The following is a 14,608-nucleotide window of genomic DNA, read 5'->3' as shown; positions in this document are numbered from 1 at the left end:
TGTGATTCTGGTCCTTCAGAGGCAGCAGATTAGGACTTCCCTGAGCTCAGAGAAGTGGGATTACAGTTCCAGCTATCAGATAAAGTAAAACCAAACAATTTAGCTCTGCCCCAAGTCTCAAAATGACTATTTCAAATGTTTTTTGTTTTTTTTTTTTAAGTGAGTTCTCCAATATCTTCTTGTATATTTTATACAGAGTTAATGAGAAGAGATTTCAGCAATGGCTACTGTGTCTTATTCTTCTTGTCTTTCCTTTCAACGTCTGCCAATATTCAGCTAAGCAGCAAATATTTTGACATGTTATCATTAATGATATTTTAACTTCTTTTAACACACAAAATTTGAGATTGTTACAATTTCTCCAAAGTATCAACCACATCTCGCTTTATTTCAGTCCAGTGGTTAACAAAGGTGTCTGTAAAAACAGAAGCTCGGGCAATAAAAAAATAAAAGTAGATACAAGCAAGACCTTTTTAGTTATTCTAAACTTGATGTGTCTACTCAAAAGTATCTACTTGCATTGCATCACCTCAACATTCACAACAAACATTCAGATCATTAATTCCAAACTCAAACATCTGACCTCTTCAAAGATCAAAAACCCATAGTTCACAAAACTTCAATTCTCAAAATTGCCACAAAAGAGAAAAAAGTCAATTTCCTGCTATATGAAAGAGACAAAAAGACTGTCTAGGTAAGTTATTGATTCAAAACTCATGGTATGACTACTTCAGCATTTTATTTTGAGAAAGGCTACTTGAAAGTATTTACTGTATTTCAAATTTTAAATGACCTGGTGTTTTTAGTGACCTACTGTTAAATGTCATATTCAGTCTGATGGTTTTCAAGAGTTATAAAGCAGATCTATGCTTTTATCTTGGTTCTGTTTAATCATGCCTGTAGAAGCTTCATCAAATCTATCTAGGTTGAGAAATATTACTTCATAATTTATTCATTTATTTACATTCTGCTAATACAACATGCAAGAATAAGGGATGTCATAATTCCTACTGAAGTTGGACTGAATTGGTTAAAGTCTCCAAAAACGACCTCATGCTTTTTTCCTCTGTACTTTACCCCATCAACCTTGAGTGAGGCAACAGCACTAATGTGTATATAAGGTTTCTAGCCAGCACTCTTCTGCAGGACTGTATCAGACACTTTTTGGTTATATATATATATTTACTCTACAAATATACAGATCACATAACATACAAACAACCTGCAGTCATTCAATCATACAATCTTACAAAAACACAAAACTAAAGCATTTAATGCAACTGAGTTACAAATATTCATTTGTAAGAAAAGCAGCAATTGTGCCAAAGAACACTTAGTACCTGAATTTTTTTTAAGTCACAACCAGCACCTACTGCTAGCTGACATCTACCAGAGGACTACTTCTAATATTTAGGGCACAAAACCCAAATTTATCACAGAATGATGCAAGTATTCATCTGCTTCAAATTTCAAAATTCAGTTACTTCCTTAAAAGAAGGAAAAAAACTCAACTCAACCAACCAACAAACTCCCCCCCCAAAAAACCAGCAAACAAGAACCATTATATAAGATTTTGAAGTGTAGACATTAACCAAAGAATGCCCTTCTTTTCAGTATAATTTCAACTTTAATAATTACATAATGAATTTAACCTTTAAATGCACTTCACTTGTCTTTAAAGCCTGTCACACACTAATAGAGTCTTTTTTAGTCCCCCAAATATTGCACAATTAAAACAAATAGTTCACTTATCTCCATTAGTAAGACATGGGAAGACATCAGAAAGTAACTTGTGAGTTTTTCAGAAAGCAAAATCGAATTTATCTAGAAGCATATTTAAGTCGTTTAAAGGCACAACATATTTCTATATGATAAAAACTTGAACAGACTTTAAGGGTAACTTCCAAATAGTAATCCCAGGACCCTGATCTCTGCAGAAGAATCAAGGTACTCAAGAAATAAAACCTAGCTGTTCGCTGTATCCATAACACTAGTTTCCTAACATCTAGCCCTTATTTGTCCTGAATCAAGCTTTTTGGATGCTTAACATTGTTCTAGTCAGCATCAAAGACAGACAAGATGCAAGTGAAACAGCATTCTGAAAGAATCAACTATTTTCTCCAAAAGTTTACACTAAGTTCAGCTTTGGAGCATCTTCAAGCCAGTGAGAACTACAACCAGCACATGGAGAAATATGATATACAGAATGAAAAAAATCCAAAATCTCCATTAAACTGGAGGGTGATACATTCTAAATCTGAAGGTTAATACTTTACCCGTAAATACCCACTGACTCACCTTCTAACCGCCCATCTCCTGCAGATACAGCTTTTTGACTGATCTCTTTTTGTGAATCCTGGTGCATGTTTTCTCTTTGTTGTTTTGTTTGTTGCATAGTGTGGGTCTTCCAGAGCTTGCGGAGCTCTTCAACTTCTGCCTCTGAGTCTTGACTTTGCTCTCCCACTTCTTTTCCTTTGCTAGGTGTCTCTTTCTTTTGAGAGTCTGTGGTATCTTCACAACCCGGACATTCCTCTTCCATTTCATTACCTGCTTTTTTCCCTAGTGAGGAACCCTGATCCTTGCCCACTTCTGTCTCCTTGCTGTGCTCCTCACTACCCTGTGATCTCTGCAAAGACTGCTGGAGGACATCTGCAGTGTTTTCACCAGGTTCTTGTCCCCCCTTTAAAGACATTTTAGCACTTTCTGAACTTAAGTGGGTACCAAACTCTTTAACACCTACAACCATTTCGGCACTGGGCTTTAAGTCACTGGCAGCTTCATTGGAGTCTGAAATGACTGTTAAACATTCAGCACTAGTCTGATTTATTGTTTGGACAGATTCCGATGATGCTCCAGAAGATTTATCCTGTCGAAGCTCATCTGAGGAAACAAGTTCCTCACGTATTGGAGAGAGTTCTGATTCTGTGAACACATCTTCTGAAAGAGACTCCTCTGTGCTTCTTGGAGCAGTACTAGCACTGTCATTGCCCGTGTCCCGAACCCTGGAATCCGTGTCATCTGTATTGCTCTTTGCAGCTTTCTTGGAATGGCCAAGTTCCCTTACTGACAGCTGTTCTACATCTCTGTTGAGCAAAATAAGAATATTGTTATAGCAGGTACCTCTAAAGTATCAAGTTCTTTTCTTCACTGTTTTGTTCAAGCTCTTAAAACAAACAAACACCCTAAAAACCAACTTAATCTAGAGCATTAGTAATAAACAAGCATAAAATGTGATACCATAATGGTAAACTAGGCTGACCTTTTGCCAGCACAACACAGCTGGGACTTCCCAAGTTCATGACATCATTTTCACAAGAAACTCTCCTATGAAACTAACAAGACTGGGAGAGACATTTAAGTGTAAAAATAAAATAAAAACCAAAGTAAAACCAACAAAAAGCTACACACAACCATAATATCTAAAGGTAAAAATCATCCACAGTTTTTTGGTGTTGTCTCCCCAAGCAGTCAGTACAATTGTACAGACATGTCCCACCCCACAAGGAAGCTAACACCTAGCTCACAGGTAAGACGTGAATGACAGAAATCATCTGGTCTAACCTCAGATATTGAAGCCAGTAAACGCAGAACAGTAGGAACCATCAAAGTATATATCACTATTCTGTCCACAGAAAATACCTGAAACAGTGTTTAGTGTCTTCAGTGGGTACCTAACTTTGAGGATACCACTGTTTGGCAAAATAAATCCCAAACTACTTGATACAACTGAAGATGCTGATAAATAGTGTAAAAAAACAAGCATAAAAATTTATTTTACTGAGAACGAAATAATCTTGCTTAAACCAGCCTTTCAAAATAAACCAACTAGATATTCTATGACTTTTGGAAGAGGAAAACTAGAAAGGCACTATGAACACCCTCAAGTAGACCTACAGAACTCAAGCTTTTCCCTGTTGTCAAAAAACCTGGGCAGTACACAGACATCATGAAAAATTCTCATATTTAAACTTAATCATGACTAGAGTTTTCAATGTCAAATTCTTTGCTATCAGAAGCATACCAACACTTCCATTAGCTAGTACTAAATGCTTTTAAGAAGCTTCTAAGTTAAACTCTGCGTTGAAACACAATAAATTCACTCCAGTCTCACAAAACTTCATATTCAGTTACATCATATTACTGAGATGCTACTAAAATTCAGGATGTTTGAAAAGCATATGCACCCTCTTATCTAAGCGTTAACACAAAATTTGTAGTGAGCTTTAGCTGACTGATGTTTTTGCTTACAAAGCATGTGGATTCAGCTTTAGAATTCATTACCTATTAGACTAGGCCATTTCTTTAAATTTGCAGGATTATGCTCATTACATTGTGCTTCTATAAGGACACCTATAAGGTTCATGAAATCTGTAAAACATCTGTATGCAGTCAGATGTTTTTGTCCAGCTTCAGCAGAGATTGTGGCTTATATAAAGAAAGCACACAACACAAAATTTTAGTTTTAAGAATCAAAGCATCCATTGGGCTTATGACCATTTTCAACATATCAACAATCTGAATACTGAAAATAAGATTCCTTTTCCAAGTTTGAACAAGTTTGACAGTTGTAAAAATTGGAAGAATGCAAGAAGGTTAGCTATAACAGCAGAATATGTAGAAAAAAAAAACAGTGAGCAAACATGACTTAAGTGTCAAATACCTCAAGACACATGGGTCTTGTCAGATCCAGCTGAAGCTGTTAGGACTTCTGTTTAGACTTAAAAGATTTTTGTTTTCCCCCAAATGTACAAATATGCCTCATATTTAGCTAAGGAACAAAAGTTTAGGGACTGAAGAAAATGCGAGCAGCTAGCGTTCCATCCACTAGTTTATACAGCTGACAAGAAAGATAAATCAAATTGGGCATACAGGCCTCTGAATGCAGAGTATGACCTTTTATTAGCAGACACGTTTTCATTCCACATGCATTCATACTATAAAAAAAGAGAAAAGGCATGTGCTACAGGAGCACAAAAATCAACAGCATCATTCAGTCATTAACAAACTAAGCATTTTAGAAAAATACTTGTTTTGCCACTGCAGTAACATGACTCAAGCACAGAGTTATCTAACTCATTCCACTGTCTATCAATTGAAATAGGAACTGTGAGCTATTTTTTAAAACTCAGTCAGGAAAATAAACTTCCAGAAAAAAATTACGCTGAAGGCATCATTATTCTACATCCAAAAGCCGCAAAAGTACTACTGTAGCAACATGTATTTCAGTTGCCCTTTCAACAGACACATGACATTGGGCAGCAGAGGAGACCATGCCAAGGTACCCATTCATTCCCAGGTTTATGCCAAAACTGAGCTCATAAATGGTATGAGGCAAGTTACTACTTCTGAGTGTCCATGTAGTTAAGATTATCAAGAAAGATGCGCTTAGGGTACTACCTATATTAACTGTAAGAGGATATTTTTAAGAGTTATTAAGTATCTTAAAAAACGCAACTATTTTAAGTAGGGTACAGCATTACATATCAAGCAAACAGCTTTACACTCTCCTGGCTAAAGAAGCCCACTTCGCTACAGCTAGATAATTGAGGCAGCCAGCAAATGTTTGTGCTCTATGGGCTGTGATAGGTAAAGATGCCATGATTTATTTTTTTAATCCTTTTTGGATTTCAAGACAGAATTTATCTTTTCTGATGATAATATAAAAGCTCGCCATAAAAAAACTAGAGAGAACAGAACAAAGATTTCTCATAATGCTCTTTAAATTTGATTTTAAATGCCTGCTGCACTGAACACCAGTGCTTAGACCTCACCAATCCAAATTCACTGTCTACTCTAAAAAAAGACTACACCTAAGATGCATCCCTCCCCCAGCCATAAAGGGAGAAAAATATACTCCTAGGCCCATGATTATATATACTACATCTTAGAAAATGAGTTTAAATCATTTGTCAGAGCAACAAGATCGAGAAGCAAGTGAAAAATGCTAAACAATAAAAATTTGTACCTAAAATTGTCAAAGCTGCACTTTCTTATTGTGAACATTCTTATTGTGAACACCAGTTTTTAAATTATTGAAGAACCAAACAACATCTACTATGGTTTCCATAGTGGGGAAGGGGCAGAGGAAATGATGCAGTACCGCAGATCTTTATAAGAGACTACTGGAGGCAATTAGAATCCATTTATATAGAAGATTTATCTTGCACCATACATAGGATGTGAGAACTGAAGGTAAAGCAAACTTTCTATAGGATCTTTCCAAGCCAATCTTTGATGTCCTTTCCTAACAAGAAAAAGAAGGAAAATGCTTGTTTGCTAATTTTGTGTGGTCAACAATGAGGCTACAGTTCAGATTTACTCAAAGCTTTAAAAATACTCTTCTATCTTACATGCTTAATGACTCCTTAATTTTGCTGTCCACAATTTCCTTATACAGAGCAGCTGACATCACTTCTTCCATTGGACACATGATGCCATATTCTTCACAGCCATTCTCTTGGACCAGAGGATCCATTTTATGAGGATCAAACATTATATTATTTGGCGTCACTAGCAGCACACCATTGACCGTACCCTAAAATGAGAGGGAAAAGAAGTGGTAATTTTTCTCCTTCAAATTCCAGCTTATTCTTCATTTTTCAGTAGGAAAAAGGTGTTTTCTATTTTTTAAAATAAAGCCATTTTTAATCTATATTTAAGCAACCTGTTATGTTACTAAGTCACTGTTAAACACAAGAAATGATAACTTTTTCCTGGGGAATTAAATTAATATCACCTGCTTTCACAAAAGAAAAGGGTTTTATTCCTCACAACTAATCAATAACTGGTTTTAGTAAAGTAAGAGAAACCTTACACACTGAAGAATACTCTAAACAGCTCCTCTGAGATAAGGAGACATCCTTCCCAGATAACTACAGGGCTTAGCTGGTATGTTTGAAAGCAATTTCTGTCTAAACCTTGACTCTTAACTCTTCTCTCTCACTTTCTAGTATTTATTTAGAGAGACCTTAAAAACCTGTAATTTATCTTTATTTTACACAAAAGTAACAGAGAGGCTGATACAAGTCCTTCTAACTTAATGGACACATTGACTGATTGGACAAACACATTCACAGAAAGAAACTAGAATAAAAAAGACTCAAGATTATCAAAGACGAAACTTTGGATGGTTTTAATCACAACAATACTACTACAGTACATGAATGCAAGTAGAGTTTAAACTTTAACTATGAAAAACTTTGAGGTTTATATTCCTACTATGAATTGCAGGGCTCTTATGCAATACAAGTATAAAAACAAAGTTAATTTACAATATGTTCAACTCTGAACAAAAAAAGTTAGAAACATGCAAACAGCAATTGCCTACTACAGAAATTCATTTAACTGTTGGAACAGTAGAGTTTGAGCTAAAACTATGAACTTAAGAAAACCTAGCTTTAAGTAGAGTGACAGGAATACTTCAGTTACACATCTTGACTCCTAAAGACTTGACATATCTTGTCAGACATTCCAAATTTTCACGCAAGAACTCAGTTCATGTGCTGGTGAAGGAATTAAATATTTATCTTACTGATAAAACATTCACAACTATTACAAAGGGTGTGTATTGGAAGAGACTGTTTTCAATTTTGTTTTGAGAAGACATTAGCCCAGCACAAACACAGATACAGTTCTTCTGAACTCAAGAAATTTTGTTCCCAAGTGATGGTTGATGACCTTCACAGCAGGAAAACAAAGATGCCAAGTAGTAAAAAGAAAAGTGCAGGTTATAAAAAAACCCCAACCAAAACAGAAGTGTTATTAAAGTCTCAACAATGACCAATGCCATTTCTAGTATGGAAAAAAGAAGACATCTCAAAAGAAGCCCAAGCATCTGTACTTGAGTCTTTTAGTTGTTCAGTGCTTAATCAGATTTCATATACATCTTTTAGAGTGCAACATATGTGCTGAAGACTTTGAAGTCAGCAGAAGACATCTACATAATTCCAAGGCGTTTAAAGTACTGAAACATGGCTGTTACAGCTATTTCTTTCCTAGCACTGTATTGTGGAAATAAACTTTCAAGGTTGTCTCCAAGAGGACAACTGTCAAGAGAAGTCTACATGTTGTTAAATTTATTGTCTAGATATAGCAACTTGATAGAAAATAAATCTATTTTCTAGAAATATTTATTTTCTATAAAAATAAAGAAAACTAGAAAACAAATTTAAGAAGATTGCAGAAGTCAACAAGTCTACTCAGAAGAATGACTGCTTCTCTTTAAACAAATATAACTTCTGTAAATTCACTATATAACTGAAACAAAAAAAGCAACAGCTTTTCTACATCTGAGCTTTCATTAATGGTCATGAAAATGGAATTTTATTAATACTCTCTAGATCTCACCCAGAAATTGTCATGGTTTTGATGGCAGTTGGATTAGATGATCATTGTAGGTCCCTTCCATCCAAAACATCCTATTCTATTCTTTCACTGCCCATATACTGCATGTGGATCTTCTAAACAGCCAGGCTGAAGAGAAAATGGTAAGGCTTTATAGCTGCTCTATCTGAATGATTGAAGTGTTCAATACCAACTTCCACAATTATGTATCACTCAGCAGTAAAAATAAAAAAACCAAAAAAAAAACCAGTAACTGAGTTCATTGGAGAGCTCTTAATTTCCAGAATAATATTGTCTTCATTTGTCTGCTGTCTCATAAACCTTCCTCAATAAATTAAGTACACAGGAAGTGCCAAAGCCTTTGAGACAATAAAGAGATTATATTTTTCTGTCAAAGGGTGTGCTGTGACAACTTAGATATCATTTGTGTCAACAAGCTCCAATCTTTATAACTTGCTTTCAAGAGCACAAATAAGACTGCTTCAGCTGATAGCACAACCGAAAAATTGATTAAAGAAGCTTCATATGTTCGACATTGCTTACTTGAATATTAGAGAGTCACATCATCAGAATAACATGTATGAAGAACCAGTTACACATCAACCACTCATTTCAGTCATCTTGCTTCAGACTCTGTTTTAGCAGTTCAGAAAACACCAACTTACCCCTCCCAAACCCACAAGCCAGGCTTCTTAGTATCTTAAGCAAACATTGTGATATCAAGGACAAAAATCTGTGCATGTGCAAGGCTACTCACTATAGAAGAAAAACAAGTTTAAGAGACAGAAGCTTCCTAGAGAAGACTGACAATAACCCATCTAAAAGCAAAGAATCCCAAACTGGTACATTGACATGGCCTTAGCACATATAGAATTAAGGATTAAAGCTTGCCTCTGCAGCCTCAAAGACACAGCTAGAAATAATAAAAGCTTATCTTGACCTTAGAAGAAACCCTCACCACCAATAGGTAGGCAGGCATTCAACATGAAAATTGATTGAAAAGTAAAATTTACTACAGCAATAGAAATTGACAATTAAACACAGACCTAGCAGATTTATCTGGATTTAATGAAGCAGCTGATCAAACACTTCACTTGCAATTACTATAAGGAAGTGAAAGATTACAGAGGTATCTTGAAAACAATGGATTTATAGCACCTTAACAAGAAATGACCTATTTAATTCTTATCTATCTAAAAAACATAACGCAACACTTCTGGTTCACAAGTTACTAGGCACGGTCCACAGTTACTAGATGACCACTTGAGTATACTTTTCTAGAGAAGAACTGCTGGTCCATTTTAATAAAAATTAAGTTCCTAATGATACACTAATTAGTATTAGTATTTCTGTCGCTTTTCATTATTACCTCCAAGGATCACTGAATGTTAACCCAGATAGCTAAGCAATGCTCAGGTAAGAGCCAGATAAAGAAATATTTTGCTTGGCTGCAGATTTTAATTACTCTTTTCCAGACACGCCAATGTTTCTGACACTTGTTCTTACAATTTCTATGACTCTTACAGGAAAAATACCTTCTGTCTTTACTACCTTGTTTGGACAAGCAAAAGTTTCCTTTAAACCTATTACTCAGTAAATGTTGTTTCTAGTATGGACAGAAACCAAGTGCTGTTGATTCTGGGAGGAGAAAAGAACATCAGAACAAAACATAAAAGTGGGAACACACAAGCCTTTAACCAACTGCTTAAGAGCTGCTCATTGCATTATGCTCAGTCTTTCCTGAGAGATGGAAACTGCAGCAACTCCAGCATTTGAGAGCTAACACCACAGCTTTGCATAAGTCAAGAAAAACTTGCATCTATTCTTTAAAGGAAATACCTGAAATTTCATTTCCTTGTTGGAAATGAAGGATCAGACAGACTTCTATGTTAGCATTCCTAAAATACATATACTCCAGAACTACTGTATCAGAGTACACAATGATGAATTCCTGAGCATTTTAGTATCACACATTCATTTAAGGTTCTAAAACAACTTTGCTGGTTACTTATACACATTTATACTCTACAGCAGCAGATGTCACAGTTATGTCATAAAATACCCAGGAATGGGTAATAACGGTGACACCAGAAAAAACCCTGGAGTATCTCTGTATCAATAGTGTGGCTGGCAGAACCAGGGCAGTCATTGTCACTCTGTACTCAGCACTGGGGAGGCCACATGTAAAATAGTGTGTTCAGTTCTGGATCCCTCAATTCAGGAAGCACATCGAGGTACTGGAGCAAGTTCATGAAAGACCAGTTGAGCTGGTGAATGGTCTAGAGATTAAGTCCTGTGAGCAGCAGCACAGGGAGCTGGGCTTATTCTGCCTGGAGAAGAGGAAGCTCAGCAAGGTGTGCCAGAGGAGGTTTAGGTTGGGCATCAAGAGGAATTTCTTCATGGGCTGCCCAGTGAGGTGGAGTCACCATCCTGGGAGGTTCAAGTGTTCAAGTGCCACTGGATGTGGCACTTATTGCCATGGTCTAATCAACAACATAGTGATCAAGTCCAATCACTGGACTTGACCTTAGAGGTGTTTTCCAACCTAAATGATTCTGTAATGCTGCTCTTGGTAAGTTACTTCCAACAAGTATAGATAGTCTCCCTTGCTATCCTATAAGCACCAAAGATGACTGAGAGCCTAGTCTGCTCCCCAAATACAATTTCTTTGCTTCCTTGCTTTTGGAGCAGGGAGAAACTTCCCAAGCTCATTCTCTGATCTGGTTGAGCTACTGAAAATATTTTTCAGTGTGAATATATTCTTCAAAGTGAAAAATATCATGGGGGCTTATTTATGAAAAACAAAGCCCTTTCTATGCCCTTGTCTACCAATATTAAGTAAAGATTAACCCAGCTTCTACTTTGGGGGCTATTAAGTTGGGTCTTCAGCCCAGATCCCTCTAAAATAAATCAAATAGTCACTTAACATTTCAGAAACAGCTCTTTGACTTATTTTTTTACAAATTCATTTTTTCAAAATAGACACAAGAATTATTTGAATTATGTTGAAGTTTTAAATTGAATACTATTTGAATTGAATTTTATTTGAATATTATTTGCATTGAATTTTAATTGAATATGATCTGAATTATGTTGTCTCTAACAACACAAAGTTGTTAGAGACGTGCAAATCAGAGCACAACTCAAGCAAAAACACTGGACAATGGCATGCACACTACCAACTGCTATATGACTCCAGTATACTGATGTTTGCTCTAATCTCCTAATTTTCTAGTCCTTGGGAAAAATAATTTAAAAAATGAACATCTACAAACAGCTCAATTGTTGCTACAGAACCTTGGGAAATAGCTTTTTAGGGCATCCTCCACAAAATAACCAATGACTTGTTTCTCTTGGACTATAATTACTAAGTAGTTGTTGAAAGAAAAAATACTAAAAATACTGTATATGAAAATGAAATACAAATTAGACTCTGCTTGTAGCTACTAAGTAATTCAACATGATACTGTTACAGGAAGTTCCGGTTCTGGAACAAAACTCCCCAAAATACCATTTGTAGAAGTCAAGTTTCCTGTACGCAATAGATTTTAAAGACATGAAGTAAAATTCTGGCAGGTGAAGTTCAGATTTAAGATCCTCAAAGAGAAATGCTAAGCCATTCTATTATTAAAAACAATGTGGAAATTCTAGGTTATTAAAAAAATAGATCCCTTGAGTCTTAGAGCTGGTTCAGAAAATATGAATCCAGATACATAAAAACATACATACTGAAAGCACACTAATCTGCATATGCAGATATTCAGTTCTGAATCAGTTTTGTCTTCTTACCGTTAAAATTCCTTACACCTAAGGAAATGGAAGCTCTAACTCCCATGCAATACCTGAGACAGAAATCTGAACAATCATTATAAAGGGAGGTTTAGAGCCAAACTATCACACTGGTGAACCCACACATTAAGATTAACCAGTTCAGTAAAACAGTTCTAAGAAAGTTTGAAAGGACTCCTAACAAGAAGTTTTCAAAGATAAGTTCTCTAAATAATTCCATCACATTCTTGAACACACAAGGTTGAATAAAAACTGTAATTTATTATTTATGAAGCTTTTATCATGAAAATAACATTTATCTTATGTCTTGTTTCTTGTAGAAGTTTTGAAACTCAATGTCCTCCTTTTCACTTAATGAACAGTAAATGTGTGTTTTCTGTGCTTTCATTTCCAGGTCAGTGGTTTGGGTTTTTTCAAGCCTCAGTATTAGTAATTTTCCTTTACCTACTACATTTCAAAACAGTAAAGTAAGTTAGCAAAAATGACAAAGAATTCCAAACTTCCCTTACTAGTTTCAGCTACAATCAAGCAGACTTTTGAAAGTACCTTTCTTTCAGCTCAAAAAACAGTGCAGAGAATGAAAAAACCCCAGAGCAGCACACTTTTCCACAGCAGAAGCCAACAGTGCAGCTGTAAGACAGGGCACATCTAGCAAGTCAAGGTGTGACTGCAGCATGCCGGTCACACTGGTTTATTGCCTGTACAGAATGTGGCATATTCACATGACCCTGCCTCTATCAGTAGCCATGACCAGCTAACACAGAGCAAGTGCAATGAACAGAGCAAGCATTCCAGGTTCCAAACACTGCTCCTCAGAGAATCCCTCTGTGCTTGTCCAGAAAGTCACTAGTGTGACTAAATGAAACTCCAACCGTATTCAGAATAAGCAGTCTTAAAAAGTGAGAAATGAGACAATCTGACCCTCATGAAAGCCCTTTTGCATAGACACACTGAAAAATAGGCTTTCACTAGATTTCAGTTCACAAGCAGCAGTCACAGTGATAACAGACTTCACAGCTGAAGCCCTAAAGAATGGCTAACTATGAGCTTCAAAAATCACTTTCAGAGCAGGAAGCAGAGGATGAATTTTTTTAAGCTTTCTCCAGAAAACTTTTGCAAGTTTATCATCCTGCATCATGAGGAAATGTATCAAGGAGAGGCAAGACAACATTCAAGAGAACATTCGTACCTGATGTGGCACAAAGTCTAAATTACATGCTAAACTTACAAGATCTGGCACTCAACTCTGAGCAAGTCAGTATTCATTTTTCTCCCACCCACCTCCCCAAGTATAGACAGACACTGCAATGGGTTATACAACTTTTTAGAAACAGAATTCTCCCTGAAGCTCATAGAAAATAGGCTGTAATGCTGCAAGTCAAAGACCATTAATACTCCCTGTAATATTCTGAGGAGAAATTACAGCACATAAATAATATGCTGTAAATTTTAACCCTAGATTTTTTTCAGTACATCGAATTTCTAACAAAGGCTCACAGGTCTGAATTCCTCTGCATAACAGTACTTAAAACTGATAAGTAAGTATGTGCCTAGGATCAACCTAAAAAATTCTCCCACAGACAGAATGTAACAAGTGAAAAAAATTACCTGCAAAGTAGAACAAAGTAAAAGACAGAAAACAAAACTTGCCTCACCAACTCCTAACAAGTCGCTTTTGTCAATACACCCATATTGTCAAAAGGCTTCAAGCCCAGACACACATAGATTTGCAATCTTTTCCCCATCAGCCAAAAAACCAAAAATCACAGTTTTAGGAGATTCTTAATATAGTGTACCTTATCTGGAAATCTATTGCTGAACAGCATAGAAAGAGCAGTATTTCTATTTACACACCTGAATTTCAGGCAAAGGAAGAAGTATTACAAGTACTTTGAATTTTATTGTATTCATTGAGTGAAGGCATTTTTCATAGTGTCTAATAGTATTTTTTCTGTGAGATAGGGAAGCAATACATTCTGATTTTTGGTAAAGTGCTCTGAGATAATGGCAAAACACTTTACCTCAGTCCCTAGAAGTCTGTGCAAGACTTGTGAACTTATGAGCTAAAGAGAGGTTCACTAAATGGCCCTAACTTGGAGGCATTTTGTGTAATGATGCTATTGAGAGAACTGTAACTGCTTCAAAGAAAAAAACAAAATCAAGGTTTCTACCATACCACACCAAACCAAATGGTGAACAATACAGAACTTGTTTGCAGAATCAGAAGTTTATTCTGCTCTCCTTGTTCTGCTTAAAAAAAAAAAAAAAAAAAAAAAAAAAAGCAAAGCTACACAACTGCGTATTTTCTAGTACAGTTTAAGGCATGTTTTTGTCCACTGTAGGTAAAAAAAATTACCTAAGAGAGATACTAACATAAGGAACAAACAGACTTCATGCCCTCAACATACAAGATTTATGTAACAGTACAGCATCAGGGATGTCTGTCACATAACTGCTTGCATCAATTGTGTCCTGA

At 35.9% G+C, this 14,608-nt stretch overlaps 1 protein-coding gene across 10 annotated transcripts in view; it reads right to left on the bottom strand.

Annotated features, from left to right (window-relative positions):
- OXR1 (oxidation resistance 1) overlaps positions 1-14,608 on the bottom strand; it is a 259,358-nt gene that overhangs the window by 34,638 nt on the left and 210,112 nt on the right. For all 10 annotated transcript variants that reach the window (XM_038127446.1, XM_038127438.1, XM_038127444.1 and 7 more), the window contains 2 exons: positions 6,351-6,535; positions 2,299-3,083 (listed from right to left, as the gene is read on the bottom strand). In XM_038127446.1, the coding sequence (XP_037983374.1) occupies positions 2,299-3,083; positions 6,351-6,535 (970 nt within the window). The remainder of the gene's footprint in view (positions 1-2,298; positions 3,084-6,350; positions 6,536-14,608) is intronic.

The sequence above is a fragment of the Motacilla alba genome, chromosome 2 (assembly GCF_015832195.1).
Source record: "Motacilla alba alba isolate MOTALB_02 chromosome 2, Motacilla_alba_V1.0_pri, whole genome shotgun sequence".
In the NCBI taxonomy this organism is placed as follows: Eukaryota; Metazoa; Chordata; class Aves; order Passeriformes; family Motacillidae; genus Motacilla; species Motacilla alba.
The sequence above is the reverse complement of the archived record's forward strand: the minus strand, read 5'-3'. Positions and strand labels throughout refer to the sequence as shown.